Here is an 11,655-nt window from a genome sequence, read left to right as displayed (position 1 = left end):
CCCGGTCAGAGCCTCGGACGTTTACGCTCCCAGGGAGTCCCGAGAGACTCATTTCCCCGGCGGCCCCGCGTTGCGGGCGCCAAGCGGGAGGCTGGAGCCGATGCCTGGGATAAAACAGTGTCTGATTGTCTGCCCGCCCACCCCCGGGCCAGGCCCGGATGAATGGGCTGAAAGGGGATCCGAGCCGGGAGAGCAGCGGGCCTTCCCGGGCTGAGCTCCAGCTGCCGACCTGGGGGAAGGGCGACACTAAAGCCCCCTTTTCCACCTTCCAGGCCGGCTCAAATGTCGTCTTCTCCACTAAGCCTCCTCCCGCTTTCCTTTCCTTTCTTAGAGCTCCCATAATACATTCGAATCTCCACGGTTTAAGTCTTTCTTGCCCTTTCTTCCTACCTCCATCCCAAAAATGCGAGCGGGGACTTGATCTGTTTCAGTCTCGCATCGCCTGGCGTTCAAGAGGCGCCCAATAAATGATTACTGGAAAAAAAGGAACAATGTTTCTGGTGACAGCATTTGTGTCTTTTTTAGTCTCGAAAATAAACTCAGGCCCTTTTCCCTTGGCCGCACCTGCACTGGGGGCCCCACCTTGCCTCCCACTCCCCACCCCAAAAACCCGTGGCCTTTGGAGACAGAGGCAGAGACTGGCATGGATTCTTGCCTGCCTAGCTTCCACCTCTCCCTGTCCCACACCATCAATTCAGTTTCTCTCCCCACCTCTGCCACTAGCTCTGCCCTCTCACTGACAGCTAGGCTCACTGTGTTTTTATGTGTGTTGAGAAAGGGAGTGGGGAGACTCAAGTGAAATGGTCACATTTTCCCCCTACACATCCCCTTCAGATCTTTTCTCCAGCTCCATTTTGCCAACTTCCCCCAGTGGAGAAGCTAGGAACAGGGAAAAAAAAGAATGGGGCACCAGGTCCGGGGAAGGTGAGGTTTGGGAGAGACAGGGAAAAGGACCGGGTTGAGAAAGGTTGGCTCACATCCTAGCACTGGGTGGGAAGTCCTCTTCCTCCTACCCAAACCTTGACCTTTCCCCTTTCCATCAATATCACTATGGCAGGCTCCTGCAGCCACTCCCAGAGGAGAAGCCAAACCCGGAAAGGACAGTAACGAAGACAGAACAACGGCGCCCTTCCCTCCAGCTTGTCAGCCCGCTCAGGCAGAACCTTTCTAGCCCAAGGAAGGCTCTTCTGCTCCCTATAACTGGAGAGCCCAGGGAAGGTCATCTGAGGCTGAAGGCCCCAAGGCACATGCCTTGTGTAGGTGCTAGGGAAGGGGTCGGGGTCTCTGAGGCAGGATAAACTAAAGGCTGATGGTGGAGTCTCATTTTATTTATTTATTTTTTATTTTTTTATTTTTTTATTTTTTGAGACAGAGTCTCGCTCAGTTGCCCAGGCTGGAGTGCAGTGGCTCTATCTCTGCTCACTGCAAGCTCCGCCTCCTGGGTTCACACCATTCTCCTGCCTCAGCCTCCCAAGTAGCTGGGACTACAGGTACCTGCCACCACGCCCAGCTAATTTTTTTGAACTTTTTTTAGTAGAGACGAGGTTTCACCGTGTTAGCCAGGATGGTCTCAATCTCCTGACCTCATGATCCGCCCGCCTCGGCCTTCCAAAGTGCTGGGATTACAGGTGTGAGCCACCGCAACCGGCCTGGAGTCTCATTTTATAACAGCCCTGGGAAGGAGGCAAGGTCTCAAGATCCCCCTCCCCCACGATTTTGTACACAGTGGAAGATTGATGGGCAGAGAAGGTGACATGCCCAAGGGGCCGAACTGGGGCCACCAGCAGTCCTTCTGACTCTGAGAGTCCCTATTTCCTCCTCCTCAACCATAACAAGGACCCTCACACTATTTCCTATGTGGTCCTAGAAGGGCATATCCAGCCCCTTCCAGTCCCACCTTTGGGTGGCTACCCAGCTCCAGGATCCTTGCTTTACCAGGCCCAGAGCAAAATAGAAAGCAGGTGTGCAGGCCAGCCACAGAACCCAGTGTGGGGCTCATGATGTCTGGCAAGGCTTTGGGAGGTGCTGCTGCCCAGCTCCCAGGTGATGGGAACTGAGGACTAAGAAGTTCACATGGAGCCTTCGTGTGTATTATCTCTGCTACCTCAGAACAGCTTCCCATTTTAGAGCTGGAAGCAATAGGGCTCAGGGAGTTGCCTCTTGACTCTGGGATTTAAGAGCAAACCAGGATTGAACTTGGGTTCTTTGATGCCTGGTGGCAGGTGCCTAGGCAGGGGTCCCAGCCTCACTATAGCTCTGGTCAGGAGTGAGTGGGTCTGGAGTCCTAGTGAGGAAGAATGGGTGAGCAGCCAGAAGCTACATCAGAGGGTACGGGGGACACACTGGAAGGGAAGGGGGTGTGTGGGCAGAGATGGGACCAGACAAGGCTGGAGCACTGCTTCTCTGCTGGAGGAGGACAGAGAGGATGTGGGTACCTGCAAGTGTACCTGCGTCTCGCTCACCCAGAAGCCCAAGTATGACCGGTGGTGCCCCAGAATATCCAGCAATGCAGGAGTATCCAGACACCTTCCCGGCCTCGGTTTCCCTGCCTGAGTGAGAAAAGGGAGCTGGCCACATTAGTGTCCAACTCTGCAAGGTTGCCAGAGTAAGACAACTGCATCTGAAGATGCCACCCAGAGACTGTTCACGGCAGCCAGCGGGCAAGCCAGGGAACCCCCCCCCACCCAGCCCGTCCCCCTTCCTTTCCCCTCTCTCCTCTCTCCCCTACTTGCTCGAGGCCTGGCCCCGCCCCTCGCCTTCCCCCGGTGTGCGATGGGGGGCGGGGGGCGGGGGGCGGGCAGAGCCGGGAGGAGCGAGCCTAGCGGACGCCGCCACCTGATCCCATCCAGGCGCTGAGAGGCAAGCCACGGGCACTCGGCGCGCAGGGCCCCGGGCACCCTCGGACCCCGTGCGGATTTCGAGACAAGGGTCCAGAGATAGCGGCGGCCGCCCCCAACCCGGGCGAGAGGCAAAGCCCAGGCGCGCGGTGTGAGTACTGCAGTGGCCAGCATGGGGTTGGGGGGGTGGGAGTGGACCAGACCAGGATGGGGGCCGAGAGGCGGGCGGACGAGTGTCTTGGGGGCCTAGTGCCTGGAAAGCATGAGGAGGGGGGCGCTCTACCCCTGGAAAGTGGGAGAAGATAGGGTGAGCGGGCCAATCTGGCCTAGCCCCTATGGTGATCAGATCCCACTGGCAGGATCCCTGGGGGATGCTGGGATGAAATTGAGGGAGTGGGAGGTATGGTGCGGGTGGGCAGTAATGGAGATAGGAGGATGGAGGGATTTCCGAGGCAGGGATGACGCGGGGGTGGACGAGAGAGAGAGGAGGCTGGGGGGGCCAGGGGCAGACCTGGTGCAAGCTGGTGGGTGGGGGAGGAGGAAAAAGAGGGAGGTGGAAAGATTTGCTCTCCTGGGCCAGTACTTTACAGACCCCCTCAGCCCTTCGCCCCTTCCTCTGGAGCACCCTGGGTCAGGGTCCCTCAACACTGGGCTGTCCCATCACTCAAGTCAGGACAGGATGGAGTCTCCAGGCCATCCAGCAGTCAGGTCCAAGTGGTCCAGTCCAGGACACCCCTTGCTCTGAGTGCATCGGTTTCAGCTCTAGAGCTCAGAGACAGAGGAGAAAGGGCTCCTTTAGGAGGGTGGGCACCCAGGCCCATTTTCAAAGCTCTGGTCGGCTCTACTATTTCTTTGGTTCCCTGGAGAAAAGCTAGCAATTTGCAAAACTGGGCAGCAGCGTGAGGTAGATTGTTCTGACTAAAATTAGCACTGACATTCTGATGAGTCTGGGCATCCTGACCTGCCTGGGATAGCTGGGAGAACTCTCTCTCCATGGAGAAGACACCAGGCACAATGGGGAGTTGTGTGAAGCATCTGAGGGCAGGAGCCAGGGCCACTGCTCTAAAGCATGGCTCCAGCGGCACCACCATGCACCCCACACAAGCCAGAAAATCCGATGGAAACCCAGCCCAGCGGCCCCCTTCCTGAGAGGCACTGCCTTGGCCCCATCTCCAAAACAGGCATCTTGGAGTCATATTGCCAAAGGAAGGCAGGCCTCCCACAATGTCCAAGCAGCACCCTCTCTCAGGACCTGGAATGTTTAGCCTGGCCAAGTGCCCACCCAGAGGAGACAGGGTTACTGCTTCCAAATACCTGAAGGTCTGTCATGGAGAAAAATGTTCTGTGTACTCTAGGAGGGCAGCAATACCAAGAGTGCAGAATGGGAGGTGGAAGGGGCAGGCCGAAGCAGGTGCTACCACTGGCAGTCCCGGAAAGAACCTGAACAGCTCTAAGTTGCTCGGAAATGGACCAGGCTGTATCGGGAGGTGATGAACACTCTGTCATTGACAGTGGCCATACAGAAGCTGGTGCCCACCTTCAGGGGCTGGTGTCCAGGGAATTCCTGCACTGAGGATGCCCTGTCCCCTGTCCTTAAGCAGGCCTCAGACTGGGGCCTGGCTAGCTCCCCAGAGCTCAGCCATGTGGGGAAGTGGGGAAAGGCCCAGGAGTGGGACGGAGGGGGATACCAGGCACCTGTCACTCTCTCTGTGCGGCCAGTAGAAGCTCTGCCCCCGGGAAAGGTCCCCCATAGCTAGGCTTGACTTCCTTGGCTGACCCTGAATCCTCTGAGAAACAGGGTGGTTTCTGCAAGTTTAGCAAAAGTGGATGTAGACTCCCCTCTTCCCATCTTGGGACACTTCTGTCTAACCACCAAGTTCTCTAAGCAGCAGGAGTGACAGAGGAAAAAGGTGTGTATCCTTAGAGGGCCAAGGGCTCTCACTTCCTCCTGCAAGCAGCCCCAGCCAGGCAAGGCCAGCCCTTCTCTGCACCAGCAATCCTTGAAGAGACAGGGAGGGCCTTAGACTTCCTCTGTTGTGCCCTTGGTTGCCCTCTGTGGCTGGACCCTTTACCCTTGGCTCCAGCCGGATTAAGTCTGTCTGCAGGCAGGTGGAGGGAAGCAGCGATAAGGCCTAGAGAGAATGGGAGGCATAAGCAGAACATCTTTCCACCCAAACAGGTTTAAATGTAATCCAGGATTAAGGGAGCAGGGTCAAGAAGAGAGACTGGAAGCCAAGCCCAGGGCTCCCAGAAAAGGTGATGATCAAAAGGTTTTTCACATTACCTCACCCCTCCTGGGACCCAGGTGTCCTAGTTCCACATGCACATGCCCATCAGGTTCCAGGCTCCCCCTCCCCCGTGGAGAAGGATATGTGTGAGGGCTGAAGCTAGAACCTGGAGACTGAGGCCCCACCCTAGCTTGGGGACAGGCATCACTGCTGAAGTGGAGCTGCCCAGGATTGGGCTGCCCTTAAGCCAAGGCATTACTGTGGGGAAAGGAGACTTGTGCGAGACCAGGCCCTCCTCCCTTCTCTTACTCCTGGGCTTACCTGGGATGGAAGCGCACCTTCTCCTGGAGATCCTCAGCAGGGCAACGAGCAGGAGCCACCTCTTACCCGACCCACACCCCGCCCAGGCTGCCATCCCATTGCTTTGGTCAGGCACTTTTCCCTTCAGTCAGCTGATGGGGCCGCCTGGGTTTCAGGTGTCTGGGGATGGAATCCAGATAGGGCTCCAGGATTTCAAGACCTTCCTTTCCCTCATGAATTTCTCAGTCTTGGGCCCTCAGGGCAGGAGCCCAAATAGGAGCGCTCAGGACTCAGAAGCATGCAGAATTGCCAGAGTCTAGGGCAAGGTTGGGGAAATCAGTTCTCTACAGAAATAGCATATACAGTGTCTAAGGGCATGAACTTTGGAGCCAGAAACAGCAGGTATGAATCTCATTTCTACTGTTACCAGCTGTGTAGCTATGGACAAGTGATATAATCTCTTAGAGCCTCAGTTTCCTTATCTGTACAGTGGGAATAATACCTAGGTCAGGGCTGTGGTGAGGACTAAATGGGATTAAGTATGTAATAATATAGTACATAGAGTAAGCCTGCAGTGTCGACTCAAAGCCATATCGATCCAAGGAGGTGAAGGCCTGATCAGTGTTTCTGAGGAGCTCGGTTTCTCTGGGGAGTCAGGACCAACCCTGGGCTAAAGCAATTGGGCAAGGAGTCCTGGGGGAGAGGAAACTTTGAGTTGAGACCTCTATGTTCTGAGCCAAGCCCTGGCGCTGAAGCCACTCCACTGGGGAGACATGTACAAATGACCATGAGACAAAGACGAGTTAGGAGCAGGCAGACAGACAGAGACAGGGCTGAGGGGTGGGAGTGGCTACAGCCTGAAGGGCTGGCTACACCCCAGACCCTGTAATTCCACCCAAGACTAGGTTATCTGGAGCAGCGAGGAGATAGGGTCTTGGTAACGGGAGGTAGGAATCCGATCTGCCCTGGCCTCTCTGCTTACCCCACCTCTTGGAGCTCTTTGCATCAGACCTGCTGGGGGCCAGATCCCATCTCCTCTGCCCACTGCAAACCCGTCTGCCTTCTTCTGCCAGGCTTCTCAGGAACACTGGCCCTGCTACCAGAGCCGCAGGATCCCCCATGAGTGCCTGTGAAGGGAGTCCTGGATAGTGAGGCCCTGGCTGGTCCAGGGGTAGGTACTCCGCCATGCCACCCATCCTCCAGCGCCTGCAGCAGGCCACCAAGATGATGAGCCGCCGGAAAATCCTGCTGCTGGTGCTAGGGTGCAGCACCGTAAGCCTTCTCATCCACCAGGGAGCGCAGCAAAGCTGGTAAGGGGGCGTGGCGCCGGCGAGGGGGCGGGGCCCCAGGGGGGCCAGAGCTCCCCTCCCCATTCTTCCATCTGTCAGAAGGGTCCCGCTAGGCTTTGCTCCTTCCCTCTATTCTGAAAGTGCTTTCCCTTTAGGGCCACACGGCCTCCCTGGACAGGGACTGCTCTTCAATGAAAGGATTGAGTGACTTGCTCAAAGTTACAGAATCAGCTGAGATCCGAATCCAGCTCAACTCCCCACAGCATGCAGCTAAGCATTTCCCCAGTGGAAACAACTTCTCAGGACTTCCCTAGTGCTGGGCAAGGCCAAGTCCCCTCACTTCTCTGACGCCCAGTTTTCTCATCTATAAAGTGAGACATGATATGTGTGACACAGCCAGTCACCCTCATACAGGACACCATGTGATTCATGGGAACCCCGAACCTATTCCTGACTCACTGTGTGAACCCAACAAATCCCTGCACCTCTCGGGGACTTCATGTTCCCATTTTCTACACTGTCTTCCCCTGAGAATGGTGTGAATGCGCCCAGCCCCCCTTGCCAGATAATTTGGTCTGAAATCCCAAACACCCATGTTTTAAGAATGAAGCAACACAAATGAAAGCTTCACGAGGGCTAGGATTGTTTTTGTATATTACTGTATTTCTTGAACCTAGCATAACCTGGCACATAGTGGACACCCAAAAAATATTTGATGACTGAATGAATGAGGCTTTAGAGGCCTCAAGAGAAACATAACAATGGGTTGCTGCAAAGCCCAGTGCCAACCATCTACAAAGTGAGAGCCAGTTAAAGAGTAAAAATGAGAAAGAGTAAAAGGATTTAGTGACTATGTGAGTCATCTCCAGACTTTGTGTAAGTGATTGTTCTCCTTTTGGCCCTCAGTTTCTACATATACAAAGTGGGATTCCTCAAAGATCTCCAGGGGTCTTTGTCCCTTATTTATTACTGCATAAACAAATTATCTTAAAGCTTAGCAGCTGAAAACACAAACATCTGTTATTGTGGGTCAGGAAGCCAGGTGTGGCTTACTGGTAACTTCTGGACCAAGGTCTTTCATGGGGTTGCAACCAAGGTGTTTGCTGGTGATGCAGCCTCATCCCAAGGCTTGATTGGAAGGGATCAGCTTCCAAGCTCACTCACGTGGTTTTAACACGCTTCAGGTCTTCAAGCGGGCTGGTGGACTGAGGGCCTTAGGTCCTTGTGGGCTTTTCCCACTTAGTGGTAGCTCCCTATAGGGCTGCCCACCATATGGCAGCTTGCTTCCCCCAGCATCTGTCATCCCGGATTGAGTGAAAGACACCAAGATACTAGCCAGCCAGTCTTTCTATGATGAAATTTAAGAAGTGACATCCCATCATTTCTGCCCTCTTCTCTTCTTTAGATGCAATGATATGTCCAGCCTAACTCAGGTGAGGGGAATACTTAAGGGCGTGACTATCAGGAGGCCAGCAGGGATCACAGGGGGCATCTTAGAGGCTACCAAGAATCGCCCTCGACCTTTCCATGAGTGCAGCCCAAGCGAGGCCGCGCTGTGGGGCATCCCACAGTCCTTGGGTAAGGGCAGGGGTCAAGCGGCAGCCCCCTCACACCCTCCTCTCCGCACACCCCCTGGGCCCGGCAGGTACCCCAAGCTGTTCCCCCTGAGCTGCCCTCCTCTGCGGAACTCACCGCCACGCCCCAAGCACATGACCGTGGCCTTCCTGAAGACTCACAAGACGGCAGGCACGACGGTGCAGAACATCCTGTTCCGCTTCGCCGAGCGCCACAACCTGACGGTGGCCCTGCCTCACCCGAGCTGCGAGCACCAGTTCTGCTACCCACGCAACTTCTCGGCGCACTTCGTGCACCCGGCCACGAGGCCGCCGCACGTGCTGGCCAGCCACCTGCGCTTCGACCGTGCGGAGCTGGAGCGCCTCATGCCGCCCGGCACCGTCTATGTCACCATCCTGCGCGAGCCGGCCGCCATGTTCGAGTCGCTATTCAGCTACTACAACCAGTACTGCCCGGCCTTTCGGCGCGTGCCCAACGCCTCCCTCGAGGCCTTCCTGCGCGCGCCCGAGGCCTACTACCGCGCCGGCGAGCACTTCGCCATGTTCGCACACAACACGCTGGCCTACGACCTGGGCGGAGACAATGAGCGTAGCCCGCGCGACGACGCCGCCTACCTGGCGGGCCTCATCCGCCAGGTGGAGGAGGTTTTCTCGCTCGTCATGATCGCCGAGTACTTCGACGAGTCGCTAGTGCTGCTGCGGCGCCTGCTGGCCTGGGACCTGGACGACGTGCTCTACGCCAAGCTCAACGCGCGCGCCGCCAGCTCGCGCCTGGCTGCCATCCCCGCGGCAATGGCGCGGGCGGCGCGCACCTGGAACGCCCTGGACGCCGGCCTCTACGACCACTTCAACGCCACCTTCTGGCGCCGCGTAGCGCGCGCGGGCCGCGCGTGCGTGGAGCGCGAGGCGCGCGAGCTGCGCGAGGCCCGCCAGCGCCTATTGCGGCGCTGCTTCGGGGACGAGCCAGTGCTGCGGCCTGCCGCGCAGATCCGCACCAAGCAGCTGCAGCCGTGGCAGCCCAGCCTCAAGGTGGACATTATGGGCTACGACCTGCCCGGCGGCGGCGCCGGCCCGGCCACCGAGGCCTGCCTCAAGCTGGCCATGCCCGAGGTCCAGTACTCGAACTACCTGCTGCGCAAGCAGAAGCGCCGGGGCGGTGCGCGCGCTCGGCCCGAGCCCGTCCTGGACAATCCCCCGCCTCGGCCCATCCGAGTGCTGCCTCGCGGCCCTCAAGGTCCCTGAGCTCTGCAGGCCTCCAGGAGTATGGGTCCTGCCCTGCCCTCCCAGGAGTCCAGCCAGGGGCTGCCTCCATGTCCCGTCCCATGAGAGCCCTTTCTTTTCAAGGGGCTTGAGTCCCTCGCTGAACTTTGGGGTACGCCTCCCCACCTGAGCCCCCGTTCCCGATCGTGGGCTGAACCCCGCCTTCGGGCACGGCGCTGATAGGCTGGATCCAGCGCTGGGCCACCCTCTCCTTCCCAGCTGGTTGGTGATTTTGACGAGAGGCCTGAGGGCTGTCCAAAACTGCTCACCCTGCCTTTTTCTGGGGGCTGAGTCCCCCCAGCCTGTGTTTTCCAAGTGGATAAGCCCAGGCCCCGCGGAGAGAGGCTGAGCCCTAGGGAAAGGCTGCTGCTCTTGCTCTCCCTCCCAGGGCTTGAGGTTCCCTATACTTTTCTGTCTTCCAGGTTCTACTCTCCCCACAGACCTAAGCTGCCCCCAGTATTTCAGAACCAAGAGTTCTTGGGTTGGGATTTTTGTTTGTTTGGTTTTTCTTTTTTTAATAAAACATCTTTAAAATGTGCGAGTTGTATGTCAGTCATAGAAGCCGGATTCCCCACATTTGAGGATGAAACGGATGCCCAGGCGGAGCTGTGGCTGGAGCCATGAGAATGGGGGCCTGGACTCAAGGTCCCCCCCCCCACCTGGCATAGGCCCACAACCCTCCTCAACCGCTTGACTGACTGGGCCACCAACACAGACTGGCCACCTCAGCCCCACTCACTTTCCACATCGTTCTTTTTCACAAAATTCTGCGACATTTACTGAGCATCATTTCTGTAACTTGGGGATACAGGTGAACCAGATAGATAGGGCTTTATTTTCGTGGAGCTTATGGGGAAACATTGGAACAGGAGCAAGGCAGGTAAGCAAAGAGGAAGGACTGGAGGGGTTAGAGCAAAACACCTCCTTGGGTGGAAGGAGTATCATTTTCAGTTAAGAGCTGCCTAACTCAGAATTTGACCTCCCCCTGTGAATCAGTGACTTCGCTAATCGCCTGCTTTCTTCACAAGAAGACAACTTGGACTCAGATGAAGACCAGTCCCTTTCTGCAATTTCCTTTAACACAGCAAGATAGCCAGCACTTCCAGGTGAAATCTCCCTTAAGACTAGCAGAGAATCGGAACTTTTCTGTTGCTTTCTTCAGAGCTATATCGACATATCTGGACAAGTGATAAAAACAATAGCTATTATGCTCTACGGTGTGCCAGCCACCGTTTAAGGGCTTTATGTATATTAACTTTGGAGATGGGTGCCGTTTTCCAGGCGAGGGAACTGAAACTTGGGGGAAATTAAGTCAGGGTTACACAGCCAGAAAGTGGCCACTAGGATCTCAACCAAGACAGTGCGGCTTCAGAGTCCGTGCTCACAAGTGCTATCTGTAGCGCCATTCAAATAAAAAAGGTCACATGCCACAAGCTAGGCTGATTCCCAGCACCTTCCCCCAAAAGAATGTAAAGGGAAGAACCAGGACACTGCTATCAGCAACTCTTTATCCAGTTTTTCATGGAGACAACGGTTGACCTGTTTGGACAATGGACATTACAGTGATTGATTGGCAGGATGCATGACACACTGGGCTTGAAAGGGGACTGTTTGTATGGCACCCCACTTTTTACCAGCAGAGCTCTGAAAAAGGCAAATAATTAGAATCATGCAAAAGCATAATTAAGTTTATGACATTAAGCAACAGTAAAGAATTGTACCAGACTCAAAGTGATCTATCCAAAAACAGGTGTCCTCTGGCCCCCAGCCAATAAGGTGCTTGCCATTGTCTCCATCTGCACCCCCAGCCCTAGCCTCTGGTCATACCTCTGCCAGGAACATCCTTCACCTTGCCCTCAGTTGGCCTGGAAAATTCAGAAGTGCCTTTAATTCTACTTTTTTTTTTTTTTTCTGGACAGTCTCACTCTGTCACCCAGTCTGGAGTGCAGTGGTGCAATCTCGGCTCACTGCAACGTCCACCTCCTGGGTTCAAGTGATTCTTCTGCCTCAGCCTCCTAAGTAGCTGGGATTACAGGTGTCTGCCACCACGCCCGGCTAATTTTTAGTAGAGACGGGGATTGGCCATGTTGGACAGGCTGGTCTCGAACTCCTGACCTCAGGTGATCTGCCCACCTCGGCCTCCTAAAGTGCTGGAATTACAGGCGTG

General features: G+C 55.9%; 1 protein-coding gene across 1 annotated transcript; it reads left to right on the top strand.

The window, feature by feature from the left end:
• Nucleotides 1-2,801: 2,801 nt before the first annotated feature.
• GAL3ST3 (galactose-3-O-sulfotransferase 3) lies at nucleotides 2,802-11,213 on the top strand. Its single transcript, XM_032153500.2, has 3 exons — nucleotides 2,802-2,988; nucleotides 6,439-6,675; nucleotides 8,300-11,213. The coding sequence occupies exons 2-3, from the start codon at nucleotides 6,551-6,553 to the stop codon at nucleotides 9,468-9,470; spliced, it is 1,296 nt and encodes a 431-aa protein (XP_032009391.1). The 5' UTR covers nucleotides 2,802-2,988; nucleotides 6,439-6,550; the 3' UTR covers nucleotides 9,471-11,213.
• Nucleotides 11,214-11,655: the final 442 nt, after the last annotated feature.

This window comes from Hylobates moloch, unplaced genomic scaffold (assembly GCF_009828535.3).
Source record: "Hylobates moloch isolate HMO894 unplaced genomic scaffold, HMol_V3 SCAFFOLD_5, whole genome shotgun sequence".
Lineage (NCBI taxonomy): Eukaryota > Metazoa > Chordata > Mammalia > Primates > Hylobatidae > Hylobates > Hylobates moloch.
This window is presented reverse-complemented; position numbering and strand designations above follow the sequence as displayed.